This window comes from Mobula birostris, chromosome 12, assembly GCF_030028105.1.
Source record: "Mobula birostris isolate sMobBir1 chromosome 12, sMobBir1.hap1, whole genome shotgun sequence".
Taxonomy (NCBI): Eukaryota; Metazoa; Chordata; class Chondrichthyes; order Myliobatiformes; family Myliobatidae; genus Mobula; species Mobula birostris.
The window spans coordinates 58,201,056-58,226,289 of record NC_092381.1 but is presented as its reverse complement, the minus strand read 5'-3'; the positions used below and the strand labels follow the sequence as shown (position 1 = coordinate 58,226,289).

The window sequence follows — 25,234 nt, the reverse complement described above, 5'->3', positions numbered from 1 at the left end:
AATCTGTGGAATTCTCTGCCACAGGAAACAGTTGAGGCCAGTTCATTGGCTATATTTAAGAGGGAGTTAGATATGGCCGTTGTGGCTAAAGGGATCAGGGGGTATGGAGGGAAGGCAGGTACAGGGTTCTGAGTTGGATGATCAGCCATGATCATACTGAATAGCGGTGCAGGCTCAAAGGGCTGAATGGCCTACTCCTGCACCGATTTTCTATGTTTCTATGTTTAATCATCAGGCAAATTTTAGAAAGGATCTCTGACATCCAGCAGCCTTGATGTTGATAAACCAGCTGGGTAACCAGTAATATTAGATAATTTTCACAAACAGAAAACCAGGAAAGAAAAGATACAGATTGAAGCTATTTTGAAAATGTAGATTACAAAATGAGAAATAAACATTGGAATGTACATATGACTTTGGTAGAAGCTGAAATGAATAAACTTTTGAAGTATACTTAATATTTTGATCATTTTTATCTGAGGGAATTACAATCAGCAAATTTGTGTCCAAAGTCTGAAAACAGTAATTACAGTTTAATATGCAATTAGAAATTCAGATGCCCTCTAACAAGTGTAATTCTTAGGGTTATTTTGTCCTTAAGTCTGGTTCAGACCTGAAGTTCTCATTGAACCAATTTAATGTGATTGAGGTGGAGAAGCTGAAAATTATGCAGCCTGTGGAGGAAGGCGAAATCGTGTAACTTGGAATATCTATATCAAACTTCACCCACAGAAATCCTGAAATTGTTGTCATTCTCACAATGTGATTTTCTGAACCTCACAACTAAAATAATCCAGTCAAACTTCCAGTAGCACTTATATCTTGAGGCTATAACTCTTAGAGGCTTCAGAGAAGAGAGGTGTCAGTCAGTGAAAGCAAAGAAAAGAAAAGCTCTAGGTTAAGTTTTTTTTTCCTTCCCTTCTTTGTATCTGCTCAGCTAGGACAGCAGAGATGCCAGACAGGACACTGGAATGGTCTTCTTCCGGGATGTGGGCATGCAGGGAAACCTCCAGTGTCCCTGACAACTACAACTGCGAGAAGTGCATCCAGCTGCAGCTTCTAACACTCCGCGTTAAGGAGTTGGAGCTGGAACTGGATGAACTCCGGATCATTTGAGAGGCTGAAGGGATGATAGTTAGGACGTTTAGAGGATAGTTACACCCAAGGTGCGGGACACAGGAAACTGGGTGACAGTCAGGAAGGGCAAAGGAGTTGAAGAACCAGTACAGAGCACCCCTGTGGCCAGCCCCCTCAACAACAGGTATATCACTTTGGATATTCTTGGAGGGGTTGACTTAACAGAGCAGAGTCACTGTGGTTGGGTCTCTAGCACTGACTCTGGCTCTATGACACAGAAGGGAAGGGGGAGGAAAAGGCACACTGTGGTGATAGGGGATTCGTTAGAGGGACGGACAGGAAGTTCTGAGGTTGAGAATGAGATTCCTGCATGGTATGTTGCCTCCCAGGTGCCAGGGTCCAGGACATCTCGGATTGAGTCCTCCGCATTCTCAAGTGGGAAGGTGAATAGTCACAGGTAGTAGTCCGTGTAGGTACCATAGGTATGAGTAGGATGAGTGACGAGGTTCAGCATAGGGAGTTAGGTGCTAAGTTAAAGGCAGGGCCTCCAGGGTTGTGATATCAGGATTGCTACACGTGCCACATGCTAGTGAGTCCAAAACCAGGAAGATTATGCAGTTTAATATGTGGCTAAGGATTTGGTGTAAGAGTGAGGGCATAATATTTTGTGATCATTGGAAGGTGGAACCTGTACAGAACTGGAGAGGGACTAATATTCTAGCGGGAAACTTTGTTAATTCTGCATGGTTGGGTTTAAACTAGAGTTGCAAGGAGATGGGAACCCAAGTGCCAGAACAGTTAGTGGAGAGGCAGTTATAAAGTTAAGAATCAAAACGTTGAGCATGGTGTGACTAGTATCATTACCTACATGTATTTCAATGCAAGAAGTATTGTGGGAATGGTGGATGATAGTGCTGAAGATGAGGTAGCTGGTTTACAAATAAAGGCAATGTGTAGTGTTGCTAGGGCAGTATTGCAGTCAACAGGATTTGTTGCACTATAAAAAGTGGGAAAATCGAAAAGGGTGAACACAGGACTGAAGGTGTTATATTTGAATGCATGCAGTGTACAGAATAAGGTAGATGAACTTGTAGCACAGTTGCAGATTGGCATGTATGGTGTACTATGCATTACTGAGTCATGGTTGAAAGAATATTACAACTGGGAACTTAATGTTCAACAATACACATTGTATTGAAATGAGAGGCAGGAAGGCAGAGGAGGTGGCTTTGCTCTGTTGGTAAAAAATGAAATTAAATAATTAGAAAGAGGTGACATAGGGTTGGAGGATGTTGAATCATTATTAATAGAGCTAAGGAACTGTAAGGATAAAAAGACCCTGCTGGAAGTTGCGTACAGAGGGCTTGCCTGCTGGTCGCTGATGGAGTAACAGGTCTTTCCCGGTGCTCCAAGTTTACTTCCTTTTTTGTTTCCAACCTTTTGAAATATTACTGTTAAACGTGTTATCATCTTACTATGGCTACCAAAGCAGCTTTGGAATCTATTATGGGCTTGCTTCAAAAGCTCTCTACAGACTCGCAAAAGCTTACCGAGGCGTTTCATCAGTTCAGAAAAGAAGCACGGCCGATTCACAACAAATCAGCTTTGAAGTTTAACAAATAGGTATAAAACTGGATGTTATTCAAGAAACTTTAATCGAGTGTGATAAGAGGATAAAAGGGCATGAAGAGATTATAACGATACTGGATAAGAAAACTGATGATCTGCAAAAGCTGTAAGAAAAACAACCGAAGTCTAACAGAAAACTGAGACAGAAGATTATTGATTTGGAAAATAGAAGTAGGGGAAACAACTTACGAATCTTGGGACTTAAAGAGTTAATGGAAGGAGATAATCCTAAGGAATTCTTTGCAAACCTTCTGATGGAATTATTCCCTGATATTATACAGTCTTTACCTATGATCGTGTTCACAGATCGCCTATTTATAGATTGACTTCTGAATCAAGACCAAGATTGGTCATTATATGCTTTCATGAATTTCAAACAAAGGACCTTTTGATTCGTGAATCCCTTCGGAAAGGTATGATTAACTACAAGGGTTAGAAGATTTGAATTGTTGAAGATTTCTCATCGAAGTTATGGAAGAACGTGCTAAGTTTAAAAAAGTTACGGCGGAACTTTATAGCAAAAACTTCAAGCCTTCTCTTCGCTATTCGGCTCGGCTGAGAATTACAGTGCAAGATGGCTTAAAGAAATGGTTTCTTACAAATGAAGAGGCTCAGAAATTTTTAGAAATATAACTTTTTAATATTGTTCAGAATGAATAATTGCTTCTTTTGTTTGGTAAAACTGTATAAGCTTTTTTTTCTGTATTTTGCTTTGTCTTGGTCGGAACAGTAATCAACCTTGAATTCTTTGGAGTGGTTCCAGCAGTTTTTTCTGGGGAGGGGGGATGATATTAGAGGAGGTAAATGTCGGCTGCCCTTTGGCCAATTTTCTCTCTTTAGGAGGAGGGAGGGGGATGGGGAGTTTTTTCTTGAAGCTGATTTGGAAATTTAGTCAACTGTTGCACAGTTACCATATCTCAAGGTTTATTGTTTGGGTTTAATATACATGTTTCTGATTGTTACTTTAACCTTTCTTATAAATAGTTTTTAAATGGATCAAAGTATTAATTTACTTAGTTGTAACGTGAAAGGGCTAAATCACCCTGTGAAAAGAAATAAGATTTTTGCCTATATTAAAAAACTTAAGGTACCATTTGTTTTTCTTCAAGAAACTCATGTATGTAAACGTGACAATTCACGCCTTTTTAATCGATGGAGAGGATCTCATTTCCATTCTTTGTTTCAGGCCAAAACCAGAGCTGTTTTAATTCTTAAAAATAATAAAGTTTCCTCTGTTCAACATAAAGTAATTTCTGATACTGATGGCTATTTTGTTATAGTATCAGGGAAGCTAGATAACAAATTAATGGTATTTGCCAATGTGTATGTTCCAAATATAGATGACCCAGGCTTCTTTGAGCATTTTTATTTTCTATTTTTGCCAGATCTGAGTCTGTACTCATTGATGATGGGAGATTTTAATTGTTGTTTAGATCCAGCTTTAGGTCATTCATCTTCTAAACTAGTGATACCAAATAAATCAGCTGTGTTTATTAAATCTTTTCTAATGAAATGTGGTATTGTTGATGTTTGGCGTTTTTTTCATCCAGTAGACAGGGAATATTCATTTTTCTCTCATGTCCATCATACATATTCCAGGATTGATTACTTTTTATTCATAGCCAAATGATTCCATTAGTTCAATCCTGTGAATATAAAGAGATTGTTGTCTCAGATCATGCTCCGGTGCTCTTATCTTTAAATCTCCCTGGCCTTCTTCAAACAAACAGGTTTTGGCATTTTAATCTAACTTTGTTATCTGATAAAGATTTTTTAAAGTTTATAGAGAGACAAATTACTCTTTTCTTTGAAGGGAATACGTTAGAGGAGACTTCTAGTCTTATCAGATGGGATGCCTTTAAGGCATATACTAGAGGACAAATTATTTCTAATACCGCAAGTATTAAGAAAAAAGCTAATAAAGGGAGAAGTGATTTAGCTAACCAGTTGAAACAATTAGACCAACAGTATGCCTTGGTTCCAGATTCTGCTTTATATAAAAGGCATGTTGAAATTAAAACTAAATATGATCTCCTTTTAACTTATCTGATTGAAACTCAACTCCTAAAAGATAGAGGCAATTTTATATTCATGGCGACAAAACAAGTAAATTATTGGCTAATCAAATTAAAACCTTTATAGCTAAACAGCAGATTAAAGAAATACGTAAAGCTAACGGTGATAGGACAACTGATCATTTAGAAATAAATGATACTTTTAGAGAATTTTATTCTAGACTCTATAGCTCTGACTCTCCTAAGGATAACAATTTTTTAGACCAATTAAACATGCCCACAATCTCTGTTGACAACAGAAAGCAGTTGAAACAACCTATTTCTTTTGAGGAAATTGTCCAAGCTGTGCGCTTATTACACTTGATGAAAGCTCCTGGTCCAGATGGATTTTCTGGAGAGTTTTATAAGACCTTTTCCTCACTGCTTATGTTCAGTTTTTTCGGATTCATTTAAGTTGAGCAGGCTGCCTCAATCTTTCTATGAGGCTTCCATTTCACTTATCCTCAAAAAGAATAAGGATTCAGTTGAATGCTCTTCCCATAGACCAATTTCTTTACTTGATGTTGATATTAAGATTCTATCTAAAGTTCTGGCCCATAGGATTGAAAATATTTTGCCATCTGTCATTTCTGATAATCAGATTGGATTTATCAAAAATCGTTATTCTCATTTTAATCTTCGTCATTTATTAAATGCTATCTATTCTCCTTCTAAGGAGAGATTGGAATGTGTCGTATCCCTACGCGCTGAGAAGGCTTTTGACAGATTTGAATGGAATTATTTATTTAAAATTTTAGAAAAATTCAATTTTGGACCTGATTTCATTTATTGGATTAAATTACTTTATTTAGCTCCCTCCACTAGGGTTATTGCGAATTCTCAGAACTCCAAGCCATTTAAGCTTCAACGTGGCACCAGACAAGGCTGTCTGTTGAGTCCTTTGTTTTTTGATCTAGCTTTAGAATCCTTAGCCATAGCCTTTCGAGAATCTAATGATATCACTGGTATTCTAAGGAGAGGCACTACCCACAAGGTTTCGCTTTATGCTGATGATCTATTGCTCTTTATTTCTATTGTTGAGACTTTGTTATCCCATGCGCTTTCTTTACTCTCCAGTTTTAGCCAGTTCTCAGGCTATAAACTGAATTTACACAAGAGTGATCTTTTTCCTTTGAATAACTGGATATCAACTGATTCTAACCTTCCTTTTAAAATTATAAGAAACCAATTTCCTTACTTAGGTATAAACATTACTAAAAATTGTAAGTGCTCATTTAAAGAAAATTTTCTTACCCTGTTGAATTATGTAAAAAGGACAATATCAAATTGGTCGTCTCTTTCGTTATCATGGATGGTTGAATTAATTCTATTAAAATGAATATTTTACCTAAATTTATATATCTATTTCAGGCATTACCTGTTTTTATCCCTAAATCTTTTTTTGTTTCTCTTGATTCTATTATATTATTATATTATATCGTATGGAAAAATAAGCATTCTGGACTAAACAAAATTCATCTTCAGAAAGCTAAAAAGAATGGAGGGCTAGCTTTACCAAACTTTAGGTTTTATTATTGGGCAGTTAATATACGTAATCTTACATTTTGGTTCTATTACATTAATCGTGAGGATTGTCCGATGTGGTTTTCTTTAGAAGCTAACTCTGTTAATAAATTTTCTATTACTTTTCTTCTTGGATCCTCACTTCCTTTATTCCTGAGTGAGTTAACTGACAATTTGGTAATTAAACATACTATGAGAATTTGGGTACAATTCCAAAAATACTTCGGCTTATTGAGATTTTCTCTTTCAAGTCCCATTTTTCCTAATTATTTTTTAAAATCATCTATGATAGATGTGGCTTTTAAAGAATGGGATAGATTAGGTATTAAATGCTTCCAGGACTTGTTTGTGGAGGGAAGTCTCCTTTCATTTGAACAACTGTCAGTGAAGTATAGCTTACCCGAAACTCATTTTTTTTCGATATGTACAAACAAGAGACTTTTTACGGTCTCAAATATGTACATTTCCTAAAAGTCCTGATAAGAATCTACTAGACATAATTTTTAATTTGAAACCTTTTTATAACAAATCTATATCTAATATTTATAATATGCTGTTGGGAATGAGAAGTGTTCCTTTAGATAAAATAAAAAACCTTTGGAAACAAGACTTACAGACTTCAATTTCTGAGGAAACTTGAGATGAAATTTTTAAATTGGTTAACACTTCATCATTATGTGCTCACCACTCTCTCCTACAATTTAAATAGGGCCCACATGACCAAGGATAAGTTGTCTCACTTTTATTTGAATACATCTCCTTATTGTGATAAATGTAATAATGGAGAAGGTTCACTCATTACTATATTTTGGACATGCCTGTGTCTTGAAAAATATTGGAAAGAAGTATTTCAAAGCTTCCTGGTACTTTTTAAAGTAAATTTTAAGCCTAATCCTTTGACCGCTTTATTTGGTATTGCTGGAGGAAAGGATATTATTTTGGAGAAATCTGATTTGCACATTTTGGCTTTTATTTCTCTTATGGGTAGGAGGACGCTCTGGCTTAAGTGGAAGGATGAGGTTCCACCCACTCACGTTCAATGGCTGCGTGATGTGATGTCATGTTTAAACTTAGAGAAGATTCGGTGTTCAATTTTTGAATCTAATCAAGACTTTCAAACATTGTGGGGACCTTTTCTGAACTATTTTCAAAACCTTTGATTTGCCGTTAAAGCACAGATGATGGCTAATAATAAACTTTTTTTCTTTCTTCTTCTTTACTAATCAGCTTTGGTCTTGGTAGTGGGTTATGTTTTTTTCCGTACAGTAAATTTACTATATTTCAATATTATGAATTAATCAATTTGTATGAATATAGAGTAAAGAGTTTGTATGTGCGATTCAGTATAATGTATTTGATATATTTCTTTTTTCTTGAACTCTGTATTCTCCTATGTAGAAAATTAATAAAAATATTGAAAAAGGAAGTTGCATACAGATCCCCAAACAGTAGTAAGGATGTGGTCTACAAATTACAATGGGAGATAGAAAATGCATTCCAAAAGGGCAATGTTACAATAGTCATGGGGATTTCAATATGCAGGTAGATTGAGAAAATCAGGTTGGTGCTGAATCTCAAGAGGGAGGATTTCTAGAATTCCTTTGAGATGGCTTTTTAGAGCAGCTCGTGGTTGAGCCCACTAGGGGATCAACTATTCTGAATTGGGTGTTGTGCAATGAACCAGAATTGATTAGAAAGCTTGAGGTAAAAGATCCCTTAGGAGAGGTGAACATAATACGGGCAAGTTCACCCTGAAATTTGACAAGGAGAAAATTGTTTGGAAAAGAACACTGGCAGGGATGATGGCAGAACAGCAATGGCAGGACTTTCTGGAAGCAATTTGGAAGGTAGAAGGTAGAGGATATATACATCCCAAAGAGGAAGAGTATGTTAAAGGAAAGATGACACAACCATGGCAGACAAGAGAAGTCAAAGCCAACATAAAAGCCAAAGACAGGGCATATAATAGAGCAAGGATAAGTGGGAAGCTTTTGAATACCAACAGAAGGCAATTATAGATAGATAGATAGATATACTTTATTGATCCCGAGAGAAATTGGGTTTCATTACAGCCACACCAACCAAGAATAGAGCATAAATATAGCAATACAAAAACCACAAACAATCAAACAACAAAATGCAAACTATGCCAGATGGAAATAAGTCCAGGACCAACCTATTGGCCTATTAAAAAGGTAATTAAGAAGGTAAAGATGAAAAACAAAATTAAGTTAGCCAGTAGTATTAAAGAAGATACCAAACGTTTCTTCGGATACATTAATAGTAAAAGTGAGGCAAGGGTGGATATCAAACCACCGGAAAATGATATTGGAGAGGTAGCAATGGGAGCCAAGGAAATGGCAGGCAAACTATTTTGCATCAGTCTTCACTGTGGAAGTCATTAGCAGTACGGTGGAAGTGCCAAGTGTCATTGGTAATGAAGTGTGTGAAGTTACCATAACTAGAGAGAAGGTTCTTGGTAAACTGAAAAGTCTGAAGGTAGGTAAGTCAGCTGGACCAGATGGTATACACCTCAGGGTTCTGAAAGAGGTGACTGAAGAGATTCTGGAGGGTTCTTTCAAGAATCACTAGGGTACTTGGAGGCACATGATAAAGTAGGCCGTAGTGAACATGGTTTCCTCAAGGGAAAATCTTACCTGACAAATCTGTTGGAATGCTCTGAAGAAATAACAAGCAGGATAAAGAAAGGAAATTTGTTTGATGTGGTGTATTTGGATTTTCAGAAGGCCTTTGAAAAGTTGCCACACATGAGGCTGCTTATCAAGCTACGAACCCATGGTATTACAGGAAAGATTCTAGCATGGATAAAGCTGTGGCTGATTTGCAGGAGGCAAAGAGTGGAAATAAAAAGAGCCTTTTCTGGTTGGCTGCCAGTGACTAGTGGTTTTCCAAAGGGGACAGTGTTGGGACCAGTTCTTTTTACATTAGATGTCATTGATTTGGATGATGAAATTGATGGCTTTGTTGCGAAGTTTGCAGATGATATGAACATAGGTAGAGAGCAGGTAGTTTTGAGGAAGTAGAGAGGCTACAGAAGGACTTAGACAGATTAGGAGAATGGGCAAAGAAGTGGCAAATGGAATAGTGTTGGGAAGTTGATGTTTATGCACTTTGGTAGAAGAAATGAGAGGGTTGGCTATTTTCTAAATGGAGAGAAAATACCAAAAAAAAACGAGGCACGATGGGATTTGTGAGTCCTTGTGCATGATTCCCTACAGGTTAATTTGCAGGTTGAGTTTGTGGTGAGGAAAACAAATGCAACATTAGCATTCATTTCTAGAGGGCTAGAATGTAAAAGCAAGGATGTAATGTTGACACTTTATAATGTACTGGTGAGGCCTCGGTTGGAATGTTGTGAGTAATTTTGGGCCCTTATCTTAGAAATGATTTGCTGAAACTGGAGAGGGTTCAAAGGAAGTTCACCAAAAATGATTCCAGGATTGAATGGTTTGTCATATGAAGGGTGTTTGATGGCTCTGGGTATGTTTTCACCAGAATTCAGAAGAATGAAGGGTGACCTAATTGAAACCTATCAAATGGTGAAAGGCCTTGATAGAGTAGATGTGGAGAGAATGTTTCCTGTGGTGGGAGAATCTAAGACCAGAGGACACAGCCTCAGAATAGAGGAGCATTCTTTTAGAATGGAGATGAGGTGGAATTCCTTTACCCAAAGAGAGGTGAATCTGTGGAATTCTTTGCCGCAGTCAGCTATGGAGGCCAAGTATATGTATATTTCAGGCAGAGGCTGATAAATTCTTGATGGGTGAGGGAATGAAGGGATATGAGGAGATGGCGATAGATTGGGACTGTGAGGATAATTGGATCTGTCATGATGAAATGGCGGATAGATTTGATGGGCCAAATGGCCTAATTCTGCTCCTATATGGTACTTAAATGCAGTTATTCAGACAGCCTGCCACTACTCCATAATTCATTTCCTAACATCTTCCAAAGACATTAATGTGCCACAGTATACTCCTATCTGTTGCAGTAAACTGGGAATATCTTACAGGTATGATTCTTCTATATTAGCTGTGACTGTTAGTTTGGACAAGCTGTTACAAGAGAGCATCAATAATAGGCTTATTATTGCACTAACTCAACTTAAGAGAAGTGTGAATCCAACATGATTTATTTCCTGTTAATACCAAAGGACCTTTTTGGCATGGGTGACCACCCAAGAGCAAAAGCACAAAGCCCTGTCTCTAGCCAGCATAGCTCTCCAGGTCATTGAGGCATACAAGTCTCCAAACCCTACAACAAGGTTGTGGTCTTCTTGGAGGTCAGCTCCATTACACTGCAGAAGAAATTAAGTCTTGATTATTTAAGAGCCTGGATTTTATTGAGAAATGCCAGTTGTTCTGCCTGGATTTACTGACAATTAAGTACATGAGCACCTGAAATTTCAGTATTCATGTGAATGTAGAGGGTCCAAAATGACTCTCCCAGGCGTGGCTTAGCTTGGTTTACTGTTAGATTTTTTTTGCAGTTTTGGCTGTACTGTACGATGACCTTGACATATAGAGGGCATTGCACAGGAATTCACCAATCAGATTGGAGCTGGCTTCATTGAGGAAGTTGTTGATAGCTGATCCAGTAGAGTTAAGTGGGGATTTAATGACTGTATGAGCTAGGGACATGGGAGCTTTCTTCTGTGAGTAAATTCTAGACTATTGTAACTATTCTGTAACATTTTAAGGACAATCTCTCTGTGATGCTTCCTATTTACAATCATCAAAGATTTGAGAAGCTCATGGTTTTGCTAATAGATCTGAACTTCTCACTGTTATCATATTACTGTTTGTGGAATCTTGCTGTTCATAGATTGGCTTCCTGACCCCTGCATTGTAATAGTGACTGCAAAGAAAGAATATTCTTGGCTGTAAGGTACTTCTGGTTACACTGAAAGTGTGAAAAGTGTAATAGAATTGCTTGACTTTTTCCAATCAAAGGTTGGAACTTAGGAAAGTAATTTCTAATTTACTGATTCATTAAGTAGATAAAATATCTAAAGCATTCTTGAAGAGAATCTTTTTTGAAAAATATCTCATGACTTTCTGGTGAACAGATCAGGTGACCAAATGACAGCAGAAATAGACTTCTGTGATGACTTTCTTTCCTGAAATAGTTACTGGCACACAAACAAATACAGTGGATTCCAGTTAATTGGGACACTTCAGGACCAGTATATTTTGTCCTAGTTAAGCAGTTGCCTCAACTAGCCAAACAAGTTAGAACACTATCAATACTACTGCTGGTTGGCCGTCATATCCGAACAGAAACCTGTGCAGGCAAAATCTTAAAGTAGAAGAGTCATTGCACGGGCGTAGTTCCACTCCTTTGACCTTGGAAGTCCAGGTCTGAGTCAAGTAGACGTCACAACTGGGTTCTTTCCTGGTTGCAGTGGATGACTAAGACTTCTTCTGTGCCTCGTTATACCCTTCACCTTCCACTTTCCTTCCTAGCCATCGGATCTCAGTGTAAATCTCAATCAGCCTGTCTGCCAGAGCTGACTTTGCATGCTAGGGCAGGCACGTCTCCATATCGTCAGGGCAGGCATGTCTCCATATCATCAGGGCAGGCACGTCTCCATATCGTCAGGGGAGGCACGTCTCCATATCGTCAGGGCAGGCACGTCTCCATATCATCAGAGGAGGCACGTCTCCATATCGTCAGGGCAGGCACGTCTCCATATCGTCAGGGGAGGCACGTCTCCATATCGTCAGGGCAGGCACGTCTCCATATCATCAGGGCAGGCACGTCTCCATATCGTCAGGGGAGGCACGTCTCCATATCGTCAGGGCAGGCACGTCTCCATATCATCAGAGGAGGCACGTCTCCATATCGTCAGAGGAGGCACGTCTCCATATCGTCAGGGCAGGCACGTCTCCACATCGTCAGGGCAGGCACGTCTCCATATCGTCAGGGGAGGCACGTCTCCATATCGTCAGGGCAGGCACGTCTCCATATCGTCAGGGCAGGCACGTCTCCATATCGTCAGGGGAGGCACGTCTCCATATCGTCAGGGCAGGCACGTCTCCATATCGTCAGGGTAGGCATGTCTCCATATCGTCAGGGCAGGCATGTCTCCATATCATCAGGGTATGAGACCCACTGGCTACCCTCGCCTGGTTTAGGCCGCCTATCAAAGCGGTGTACTGAGGTGTGGCCATAGTCGCATGCAAACAGCCACAGGTGAGAGCTGAGTGTCTGGTGGGGACTAAGGATAACATTTAAGATAATCGTCAAGGTCTTCAAATTCTTCATAGGTCCTAACTTGTTGAAGTAGTGGAAGCATTTGATTTTCACTCCCAGTCATTTCTGGCATTTCCAAGTCTGAATATTTGAAACGGCAGTTCTGAATTGTCTTACTGCTTATTTCTGGCCAACTATCAATGATAAATATCATTGCTTTTTGAACACAAACACATACAACTGATGTGTGTGACACACGCAAACTGTTCACTCAAGCATAGCATTGTGTCAGCACACAACTGATGTTAGTTAGAAAAGTTAGCAACAGTCTCCAGCCCTAATTAAGTGGCATATTCTCCCAAATAAACAAAGGGAATCCTGGCTATTTTCTCAGTTAGTTTTTGTTTTGTAAGAGTTGTCCAAATAAGTGGTTGTTGTGATGGCCCAATTAAACAGAATCCACTGTAGCCGTTTTATTTGTGGTTCCTGCAAGTACTTCAGCGGCAGCCAGCCCCAGGACAATTAAAGCCTAACCTAATTCAGCACTGCTAACAAAGAAAGAGGGAAAAAAGTAATGATTTCTTTTTACCTAAATAACAGTCTAAAAATTTGTGTGCACATTTCGGAATGAAAATACTAAATAGGCACAACTTGGATTGTGTCTTTTGAGATCTGCACACACTAAAGTCCTAGGAAATATTTTTCCACCTAGATACAAGGTGAAGGAATGAGGCACCAACATACCCTGAGCATATTGAGTCTTGCCTGTAATTTCTCATCCTCCAAAATTAAGGAGATTGAATCACTAGATGACAAATGGTACCTGTGAGCCATATTAGTCAATAGTTGTTAAATGAGATTGTCTTCGTTGATTTCCCATGGAATATACAGTATGAGTTCAAACCTCAAAAGGAGAAAAAAAGGACAATTTAGATATTATTCATTGTAATATTTATCATGATGGTATATTATATATATATACAATATTTTTTGTATTTTGTTTTGTATATTTCTAGTAGATTTCCCTTCAGACAGCGATAGCTTCAATCCAACCTTGTGGGAAGAACAAAGGCAACAACGTATGCAAGTTGCTTTTGAGTTTGAAGAGAAGAAAGAAGACGAGGAAGCTTCTGGCAATGTCAAGGTTATTGCTGATAGCACTTACTTTATATTGTAAATTTTGCCAAAAATGAAGCTGTAGAAATTCATCGGTACAATTTTTGGGCACTAGCGTCTTACTGCATTGGTCTCTAATGCTGTTTTTTTTTTAATTTTCAAAATTTATCAACACCCTTTGAAAAGCAGTTTTCATAGAAATGTGCAGCGCAGAAATTTCAAAGAGGCCTTTCAACCCACTTTGTCACTGAGGACTATGATACTTATTTCCTTCTATATTTCTATATACTTCTATTTATTTCTATATACTTTTGGATAGAAAGCCGTAGACGTAATTTCTTTTAAACAATGTTATTTTATTTGGCTCCACCACCGTCTCCTTGCTTACATACACAGTTTAGTTTTTTTAGTTATGGAGTTTGACTCAGTCTCTAGTTTGGGCTGAGTAATCTGATTTTGGCTTAGCTGCTGAGAAGAAACCTTACAACTAAATTTCAACACTGTCAATAGTTCAAAAGTGGATTAAAGAAGCATTATTCACTACTGCTGATATTGCTTTCATTTATTATTAAAATTTAAACCTGCTAATTGGACTCCAAACTGAAGGAGGAGTTGTGTTGAGTGTCATTGAAACAGTTTTTCCTATAATTTCTTCCCTGCCACATATTTATAACTGATAAATATAGCATGGGTAAGTTAGTAGGCAGCAGCTTGCATCCCAACTGATTCAGATGAAAATTGGTTGAAAGTGTGATTAATTTGATAGTACGAGGAAGAATGGTAATGTATGCTGTAAAATGAACACAGATTCATAGAGAGAAAGCAATAGGCTAGTTGTATTTGTAATGTTGATGGCCACCTGTAACCTTATTGAATAAAGAAGTTTCAAGTCAATTACATTTATTTGCTTCAATTTTCCCTTTCAGGCTGAAATAAATCTTAAGCGCTATCCTACCCCTTACCCAGAAGACCTGAAAAATATGGTGAAATCTGTTCAGCACTTGGTAGGAAAACATAACCATGAAGGATCTACAGAAAATTCAACAGGTGCCACAAGTATAGAGTATGCTATAAAAGAGAAATATGAACATAAGTGGCCAGTACCAACAAAGGAAGCTACACTTGAGGTAATCAATGAAATTTTAAAATAATTTAATCTCTATTCATCATTCAGGTTTATCTGTTGATTTATCTTTCATATTATTTTCTTTGCTAGTTTGCTAAATTCTGCCCATGGGCAACCAATTGAATGGGGTGTAAGCATGCCATCAAACTCACTACAAAGCCAGCTGTATTGTCAAATGACCACATTTCTTACCTGCTTTGGATACATTAAAAATTCCTCTAGTATTCATTGTCTAATGAGATGCAATAACAGCTTGGATAAAGTTGTGGAAACATGCTACACCTCAGGGAAATGCTAGAGGAAAGAATTAAAACGATAATAAAAACAAAGTAACAGTAGAAGTCACAGGCAAGACTATATATTGCATCTACTCATTTTCTTGAAAAATCTGCTTCATTTGTCTTCCACAGAGATCATTAGGTGATTCGCCAAATGATTTGAGAATGGGAGAACTGCGACTTGCACTTACAGAAACTCCGCTATTCAAGCCCAAAGCTGTCCTGTTAGGTAAAGAGAAGAAAGGTATGGTGTCGACTGATGGAGAGCAAGAACATTCAGGGATGTTGCTTGAGGGATGATCTTGGTGGGACAAAATGAGAATGAGAGAATCATCTTGTTTGTATAGAGAATATGATCTTTGGGTTCCCAACTTTACACATTTCTCTTGAGGAAAAAAATTGCTGAAAAGATTGTAAAATTAATGTTATATCTTTTAGCATACAGCTGCATAGTCTAGGATTTTTTTAGCAAATGCTCTAAGATATGTGATAAATTAATTTACATTTTGTGTTGCTGCATCACGATTCTTACTACCTAGGGAGCATGATATGATATCAGAGTGAATAGAACATAGAACAATAGTGAGGAACAGAAACAGGCCCTTCAGCCCATAGTGTTGTAGTGAATCAATTAAATTAGTAACCAAATGGCCAACTATTCATGTGCCTATCTAAATATGTCTTAAAGTCCCTAACGCCATCTACCGTCACCTCAGACAGCTCATTCCAGGCACCCACCACTCTACGTAAAAAAAAAACACAAAACTTTCACCTCGTATCTCCTTTGAATTTACCCCCTCTCACTTTAAATACTTGCCCTCTGGCATTAAACATTACAACCCTGGAAAAAAGATATTGTCTGTCCACTCACAATCTTATATACCTGTCTCTATCAGATCTCTCGTCAGCCTCCACAGCTCCAGAGAAAACAAATCAAGTATCTCCAACCTCTCGCTATAGCACATGCCCTCTAATCCAGGCAGCATCCTGGTAAACCTCTTCTGCATTCACTGAAATGCCTTGACATCCTTCCGATAGTGGAGCGACCAGAACTGTCTTTAATACTCCAGTTGCGGCCTAACTAGAGTTTTATAAAGCTGCAACATAACTTCCTAACTTTTGAACTCAATGCCTTGATGAATAAAGGCATTTTAACCACCCTATCAATCTATGTTAACACTCTAGGGATCTCAAGGTCCCTCTGCTCTACAACACTGTTAAAGGTCTTCCCCTTAAGAGTACACTGTCTCTTTACATTTAACCTACCAACAGGCAACACTTCAAATTTGTCTGGGTAAACCCTATCTGGCATTTCTTCTGCCACATCTGCAACTGATCCATATGCCACTATATTCTTTGCCAATCTTCTACATTATCCACAGCATTACTAATCTTCATATCATGTGCAGAGTTACTAACCAACCCATTTACATTTTCATCCAGGTTATCTATATACATGACTAACAGCAGAGGTCCCAGTACAGATCCCTGCAGAACACCGCTAATCACAGAGCTCCAGCTAGATTAAGTACCTTCAACTACCACCGTCTCTCCTCTGGGCAAACCAATTTTGAATGCAAGTAACACGTTCGCCATCAATGCCATGCATTTAATCCATTGTATGAGCCTCCCATGAGGAAGCTTGTCAAATACCTTACTAAAGTACATGGAGACAACAACCATGGCTCTACCTTCATCAATCACCCTCATCACTGCATCAAAATATTCAATCAAGTTTGTAAAATGTGACCCTGCCCTGCACAAAGCCAGGCTGGCTACCCTAGGCCATGGTTTACCAAAGGCTCATAAATCTTATCCCAAAGAATTCTCTTGCTTTAAGAAGGTCCCAGATTATATTATGGAAGTTGAAGTCCCCCATAACAACCCTATTGTTTTTACATCTTTCTTTAATCATCTGTACATATGTTCCTTAATCTCCCGGTGCCTTTTGGTGGAGTCTGTAGTACAATCCCATCAGAGTGATTGCATCATTCCTATTTTTGAGTTCTACCCATATAGACTCAGTGGACGAGCCCTCCATTATGTCATCTCTGAGTGCGGCTCTAATATTGTCCATGATAAGTTGTGCAACTCAACCCCCCCCCCCCTTTATATCCCTCTCTCTATATTTTCTGAAACATTGAAATCCTGGGACTTTAAGCATCCATTCCTGTACCTCTCTCAACCAGAACTCTAATGGCCACAACATCATAGTTCCATGTACTGATCCATGCTCTAACTTCATCACCTTTATCCATAATACCCCTAGCATTAAAATACACACACTTCAAACTATCCATCCCGTAATGTCTATTGCTATGTTTCTGCCTATTTTTACTAGCTCTGACATTTACCTTCTTCTCCTTCCCTTCACTTTCTGACTTGGTGCTCTGATTCCCATCCCCCTGCCAAAGTAGTTTAAACTTTCCCGAGTATCATTAGCAAACCTCCTGGTCGGGGTATTGGTACCCCTCTAGTCTATGTGCAGCCCATCCCTCTTGTACAGTTAATGGTGATCACAAATTCACTAAATTAGCTTGATAACCAGATTAATTTATACCATTTGTGAATAACACTGCAGATTCCATAACAGTGCTGATATAGTGTTTGTAGGCCCTAACTAAGAATTATCACTTGTTTGCAGCACAAGGTTGGTGCCAGCACCTGTAGATTTAAAGGCTTAGAATTAGGGAGGTATTCAAATATTCAGTTGGTTCCCTACCTCAGATATTTTAATATATTGATACCCTGATTAAAATCTTAAGTGAGGTTAAATATACCACTAACCCTATCACAATATATTGAAGTAAATTTCTATTTTACAATAATGTGTGTTGTCCAAATTATGTGATCTAGAGCCATATTCCAATTCTAGTTGAAATCTAACAATTGAGTTACGGCTTAAACATACTATTGGAGGTGGTGGGGAATAATCGGTTGTTGAAACATTTGACTAAATAGATAATTAAAACCATATTAATGTTATAAATAATTGGACATTCAATCTACTACTGATAACTCTGGCAATTAATGACAGAGACACTGGCCCTGGTATCATAAGTACATATTGAACATCAGTTGCACCAGTGTTGTGTGCTATTCACAGCCAATAAGGCTGAAAACTAATAAGAGGGCTCAAGTAACAAGAGATTTAATAAATCAGACAGAAATGGGAGAGCGAGTAGCGAAAGGGTGAATGAAAATCAAAGGAGCAGAAAATATAAGAAAATTATGCAGGGAGTAACATTTGATAAAAATCAAAGTTTAAGATGTGTCATCAGAATGTATTCAGTGAACTCAATCCTCCAGGTTACTCAGTGTGCCAAAAGATTGGGCAAAATTGTAAAGGAGTTGGAGGTAGCATAAGTAATTGAGGAAGATATCTATATGATGGTAGGTGGTGATATAGGTGCTATGGGTTATATTGTGGAATAGGTTTCAGTGGAAATAAAGAATAGCAGGGAGAAGGAAACAAAGGTGAGAGTGATCTGTAGACCCCGACATTGTTGCCTCATGTTAAGTCAAAGCATAAAAGTAGAAATGCTGAAAGTTTATAAAAAGGGAAGTGTAATTATCAAAAGTCATTTTAATTTACACATTGACAGAACTAATCAAACTGACAAGGGCATTGAGGAAGGGGAATTTATGGGGTGCATAATGTTTCTTAAAGCAAAACATTACAGAATTTGCCTGGGAACAGCTTATTTTATAATTAGTCATTTGTGAAGAGGTAGGATTAATAAATGATCTTGAACTAGCAATCACAACATTTAGGATTCCAGATATAGTTTGAGGGTGAACACCCCAGCTCCAAAACCTGTGTCCTCAACTTAAATTAGAAAAATTACAAAGGGTTGCAGGAAGAGATGTCTAGAGTTGACTGGGAAAGTAGGCTAAAGAATAGGTCAGTAGAATAGTGGCAGGTATTTCAGCAGCCAATTCATAACAGTCAGTGGAAAATGACCTGAATTGGGACGAGGAACTCACTGAGAAGGTGAAGCATCTGTGGTTAACAAAAGGGGTCGAAGAAAATATTAGATCAAAGTACTAAAGCACACAATGTGGTAAAAGGGAGGTCCGCGATTTGTTCTGAAACCAACAACAGAGTACAGAAAGCTAATGAGGAGGGAGACAATTGATTGTTGGAGTAAACTGACAAGTAATATCAAAACAATAACAAGAGCTTCTATTGATATAGAAGATAGAAGGCGGGAAAGGTAAATGTGAGGCCCTTGCAGATTTGGCTGTGGAATTAATGAGGGAAAACAATGCAATGATAGATATAACAATACTTTGCATCACCCACAGGGGACTCTGCAAGTATTCGAAAGTATTATGCAAGATCTCCCTTCCTATCATGAAGAACAAAGTATTAAAAAAGCTAATGGGAGAAAATGTAGCCAAATTGCTTCAAATTCAGTGATTTTCCAAGGTAGACAAATCCCTGAATTCCAGGACCATGTCAATAGATTGGAAAATTGTGGATGTGGTGACAGCAGGAAACCTATAGTCTATTTTTCTCAGTATTTGTGGAGAAGATATTGGAGTCTACAATCAAGAAAAAAAACAGCCAGTTATTTAAAAAAGGTTAATATAATCAAATGTGGTCAATATAGCTTTATGAAATGGAGACTGAGTTTGACAAATTTGCTAGAGTTCTTAAAAGATAAAGCAGACAGACTTCATAGAGGGAAATCAGTACTGTTGAACGTTTGGGTTTTAGAAGATATTTGGTAAGGTGCCACAGAATCAGAATGAGGTTTACTATCATTGACATGTGTCGTAAAATGTGTTGTTTTATGGCAATATTGTCAATAGTGTGTTAACAAGAATCGAAGACTGGTTATCAGAGAGAAGGTAGAGTCAGAATGAATGGGTCTTTCACAGACTGGAAAAGTGTAACTGGTAGAATGTCCGAAGGATCAATCCTTGGCCTGAAATTAATTACTACCTATATTGTTGATGAGAAGGGAATTTTTTGTGTCTCTGCTGTAAGATTTGTTTGCTGATGATGTGAAAATAGGTGAGAATGCATATTTCATTAGGAATATTTGCACTATGAAGCCAGTTAAGTAAATGAGTGAAAAATATGGAAAGGGGAATTTACTAAAGTGTGAGGTAATGCACTTCAGTAGGAGGAATGAAAAGCAAACTATTCTCTAAATAGAGAGAGATTGAAAATGAGTGGAGTATCAGAGGATCTAGGTGAAAAGGCAAATATATGAATGCTGGTCTTCACTGTTGGCAGTTCCTGTTTATAAACAGAGATCTAATTTTGTACAGCTGTTGTTAAAACCATATTTGGACAGTATCCAGTTCTAGTTCCCTTACTTCTGAAATAACATTAAAACCATTCTAGAAGACGTTCACTCAGCTAATCCTTGGGATGCAAAGGTTGACTCAAATAGCTAAAAAGGTAATTTATAAGAATAAGGATGGTCATATGGAAACCTACGATATCCTAAAGGGGCAAGACAACATTGATTTTAAAATGTTTCCTTTGGTATGGGTGTTTTAAGGAAGGAGGCATAGTTAAGATAAGGAGGTGCAGAGGAATTTCTTCTCAAGGATACTGATAAATCTCTGGATTTTTTGTGGATACTGGATCACTGGAAATCCTTGAGGAGGTTAATATATTTTTGAAAGATTGCGATTTGAAGTGTTTGTTGAAACTTGCACAAAAGAGTAAGCTGAGGCAGGTCAGCCACGGCCATATTGTGTTGGGCACGTGGCCAAGTGGTTAAGGCGTTTGTCTAGTTACCTCAAGGTCACTAGTTCGAGCCTCAGCTGTGGCAGCGTTTGTGTCCTTGAGCAAGGCACTTAATCACACATTGCACTAGTCTATGCGAAGGGTGGCACCCCACACAGACTTCCAATCTGCGCCTTGTAAGGCATGAAAATGCCCGACACAGGCCTCTCATGGTCTGAGTCGACGTTCCCTCCCTCCCATATTAATTAATGGGCCACGTACAATTCCTAATTCCATTTCGCTACTGATTTATGGAAACTAGAATTAACATTGTAACTGCTTAGTTATTGGGGCCACAATTACAGCTGGAAGGAATATCAGTAAAACAAAATATTTGCATTCATCTGTAAATGACCCTTAGGGCCATTTATAAAACCTGTAGGATATCCTATGCAAAATATTAAACAAAAAAAGTACTTTACATTAAACAAGATTCCTTTTGTTAAATGAGGATTGAATTAATACTAGTCTTTTGAATACAGTTATTTACCTTCTAGAATTTATTTTATTTCAACTTCCTCTCTTCTTTGAAAATATGGATTTTTGAGTTTTGCCAATAATGCATCAAAACCACATTTACGCATTTGTAAAGTCAACAGTGAACAACAAGGAGATTGATTGTGGGGACAACGGTGAACACGTATTACTTCATACGGTCCTGAAACTTTCAATGGGGATTACAACACCGTGAAAGGTGTCCCTCTGCACAAAGTATTTTAAGTACCATTTTGGGAATAGTTAACCTAACTTGACAAATCACAATGATTGAATTCTCTTCTAGACTGCTGGTTTACTTTCCAATCAAGCTTTCTGTTTAATTCCTACCTGGCTCTGTCATATTAAAAAAAATAACATTCCTTAATAGTATCCCCAAAATGCAATTTGTGGACATAGCAATATAAAACACATATGATTTTATTAATTGTTTTTGATAATGATTTTTCGATGTTATATTGTACATTAAGAATCAACAGATGAATCAGAGGGTGACAGAATAAACAACAGTGGCTCCTCAGGTTCCTACTCAGATTATTCACCTTCCCAAGCATCTTCAGGTTCTTCTGGAGCACCGATTAAAGTCAGCACATTGCAGACAGCAGTAAAAGATGGTGTAGCTGCAGCTTCTTGGGGAAACAGGTGTGTGAATTCATAGAAATTATTAATTACCTTTTTAATCTTTGCATATTCTATTTGTGTAAAATAATTTGTATGTTTTTCCTTTTTTTCCCACCCTTCTTTATGTAATAAAAGAACTTCGGGACTGTATATTCTATGCATGAGTGAGATTAGGGTGACATAAGAAAATGTTGTGGAATCATGCAGTGGCACAAATGGAGAGTATTTGGCTCTTTAATTTCACAGCAGATACAGCGTTCACCATGGTCCACTGTTTTTTGCCGCATTGCTGTAATTATTTCCCTTCAAGTATTTATCAGCTTAGATGGATATCATTGAATCTTTCTTTCCTAACAACTATCCTTATAAAGTAGTGAATTTCAAATCCTGACTGTGAGTAGTATAAAACTTTGTTTCCGGTTACACCTTTAATTCATTTACCAATTTGTTTACATCTGTTCCTTTGAATTCTCAACTCCTCACTCATTAGAAACATTTCTTCTTTATTTACTCCATCCAAACTTATGGAGTTAACCACATCTGTCAAATTTTCTCAGCTTCCTCAAAAGACAACAAATCCGGTAGCTCCGGTCACTGCAGTCTTGTGCCTGGAAATATTCTATTTAACTTTGCTGGTCAATTTCATCAACTCTTTCAGCAGAATTTGGAGGACTGCATCGATGTTGTTCCATGCACCCATGCTGTGTTCGTAAATTTCATCAACTTTGCCTCCAACTTTCACCTTGCCCTTAAATTGACATGGTCCATTTCTGACATCTCTCTCCCCTGTCTTGATTTCTCTAGCCTCATTTCTAGAGACAAACTGTCTACTGACATCTCTTATAAACCTACCAATTCCCACAGATATCTTGACTATACCTCTTCCCACCATGCGTCCTGCAAAATGCACTGTTATTCTTTTTCTCAGTTCCTTAGACTCCACTACATCTATTCCCAGGATGAAGCATTCTTTTCAAGGACATTAGAGATGTCCTCCTCCTTCAAAGAGTAGGGTTTCCCTTCCTCCAGCATTGATTCTGGCCTCACCCATATCTTCTCCATTTCTTGGACATCTGTGCTCATCCCATCTTCCCACCGCATTAACAGGGATAGAGTTCCTCTTGCCCTCACCTACCGAGCCATGAGCCTCTGTATCCAACACATCATTCTCTGCAACTGCCTCCATCTTCAGTGGGATCCTACAACCAAACACATCTTGACCTCCACTTGTTGCTTTCCACTGGAATCACTCCCTCCATGATTCTCCTGTCCACTTGTCCCTCCCCGTAATATCTCACCTGGCACATATACCTGTAAGTGAGAGAAATGCTACACCTGCCCATTTACTTCCTCCCTCACCTCCATTCAGGAAGCCAAACAGTCCTTCCAAGTGAGGCAACGCTTCACCTGCGAATCCTTTGGAGGCTGTATATTGTATCTGGTGCTCACGTTACAGCCTCCTTCACATTGCTGAGACCTAAATTGGGGGACCGCTTTGTTGAGCACCTCTGCTCCATCTGCTAAAAGCAGAATTCCCCGGAGAACAACCATTTTAATTCCTATCTGCATTCCCATTCCGACATGTCAGTCCATGGCCTTCTCCTTTACCACGATGAGCCCACTCTTAGGGTGACGGGCAATATCTCATATTCTGCCTAGATAGCCTCCAACTTGATGGCATTAACATCAATTTCTCCTTCTGGTAATGTTTTCCCTCCCCCTTTCCTCTTATTCTATTCCCTCTGTCCTCTTACCTTTTCTCCTTATTTGCCTCTCGCCTCCCCCCTGTTGCTGTTCCTTCTTCCCTTTTTCCCATGGTCCACTCTCCTCTCCTGTCTTCTTTTCATTCCTTTATCTTTCCCACCTACGTGGCTTCACCTATTACCTACTGGCTGGTCCTCCTCCTACTTCCCCCTTCCTTCCTAGTGCTGAGAAGGGTCTCGGCCCAAAGCATGTACTGTTTAATCATTTCCACAGATAGATAGAACATAGAACAGTACAGCACTGAAGCAAGCCTTTTGGTCCACAATATAGTGCCGAACCAGCTAAAAGGCAAATCAAAAGCCCGTGAACGCTAATCCCTCCTACCTTCACAATGTCCATATCCCTCCATCTTCCTCACATACATCTAAATGTCTTTTAAAAGGCTCTAATGTATTTGCTTCTGCCACCATACCAGGAAGTGCATTCCAGGCATCAACACACTCTGAGTAAGAAAGCTTACTTCTCACATTCCCTTTGAACCTACCCCCTCAAACCTTCAATGCATGCCCTCTGGTATTAGACATTTCAACCCTGGGAAACGTACTTCCTGTCCACTCTATCTATGCTTTTCTTAATCTAATAAACCTCCATCAGATCTCCTCTCAGTCTCCACCACTCCAGAGAAACCACCAAATTTTTATCCAGCCTCTCATGGTAGCATATGCCTTCTAAACCAGGCAGTATCCTGCTAAACCTCTTCTGCACCCTCTCCAAAGCGTCAACATCCTTTTGTGGGGTGACAAGAACTGTATGCAATACTCCAGATGTGGCCTAACCAATTTTATAAAGTTTCAACAGAACCTCTTTACTTTTGAACTCGATACCTCAACTAATAAAAGCAAGCATTCCATAAGCCTTCTTAATCACCTTGTCCACCTGTGTAGCCACTTTCAAGGAACTGTGAACTTGGATCCCAAGATCTCTCTGCTCAGCAACACTGTTAAGGATCTTGCCCCTAACAGTGTACTGTCTCCTTGCATTTGCCCTACCAAGGTGCAACACCTCACATTTATCTGGGTTAAACTCCACCTGCCATTTCTCTGCCCATATCTACAACTGATCTATATCATGCTGTTTTCTTTGCCAGTCTTCTACACTATCCACAACTCTATGAATTTTGGTATCATCTGCAAATTTACTAACCCACCCATCTACATTTTCAACAGCAGGCTGTGGAACACCACTAATTACAGACCTTCAGCTAGAATAAGTCCCTTCAACCACTACCTTCAATGGACAAACCAATTCTAAATCCCAACATCCGATTTGCTGCAGACCCCATGGATCTTAATCTTCTGGATTAGGGTCCTATAAGGGACTTTGTCAAACACCTTACTAAAATCCATGTGGACGACATCCACTGCCCTACCCTCATAAATCTGTCTTGTCATTTGTCAAAAAACTCAGTCGTTGGTAAGATATGACTTCCATTCTGGCTCTCCCTAAGTAGGCCATGGGCTTCCAAATGCTAATAGATCCTATCCCTAAGAATTTTTTCCAGCAATTTCCCTACAACTAGCGTGAGACTCACCGGTCTATAGTTCCCAGGATTTCCCCTTGTTCCCTTCTTAAATAAAGGTACAAA

The 25,234-nt window shown here is 38.6% G+C and overlaps 1 protein-coding gene across 1 annotated transcript in view; it reads left to right on the top strand.

The window, feature by feature from the left end:
- The window catches only part of lrrc7 (leucine rich repeat containing 7), a 631,001-nt gene that overhangs the window by 530,789 nt on the left and 74,978 nt on the right, over positions 1-25,234 (top strand). Inside the window, exons 20-23 of the mRNA XM_072273841.1 lie at positions 13,517-13,644; positions 14,543-14,743; positions 15,153-15,264; positions 21,735-21,906. Of these exons, the coding sequence (XP_072129942.1) occupies positions 13,517-13,644; positions 14,543-14,743; positions 15,153-15,264; positions 21,735-21,906 (613 nt within the window). The remainder of the gene's footprint in view (positions 1-13,516; positions 13,645-14,542; positions 14,744-15,152; positions 15,265-21,734; positions 21,907-25,234) is intronic.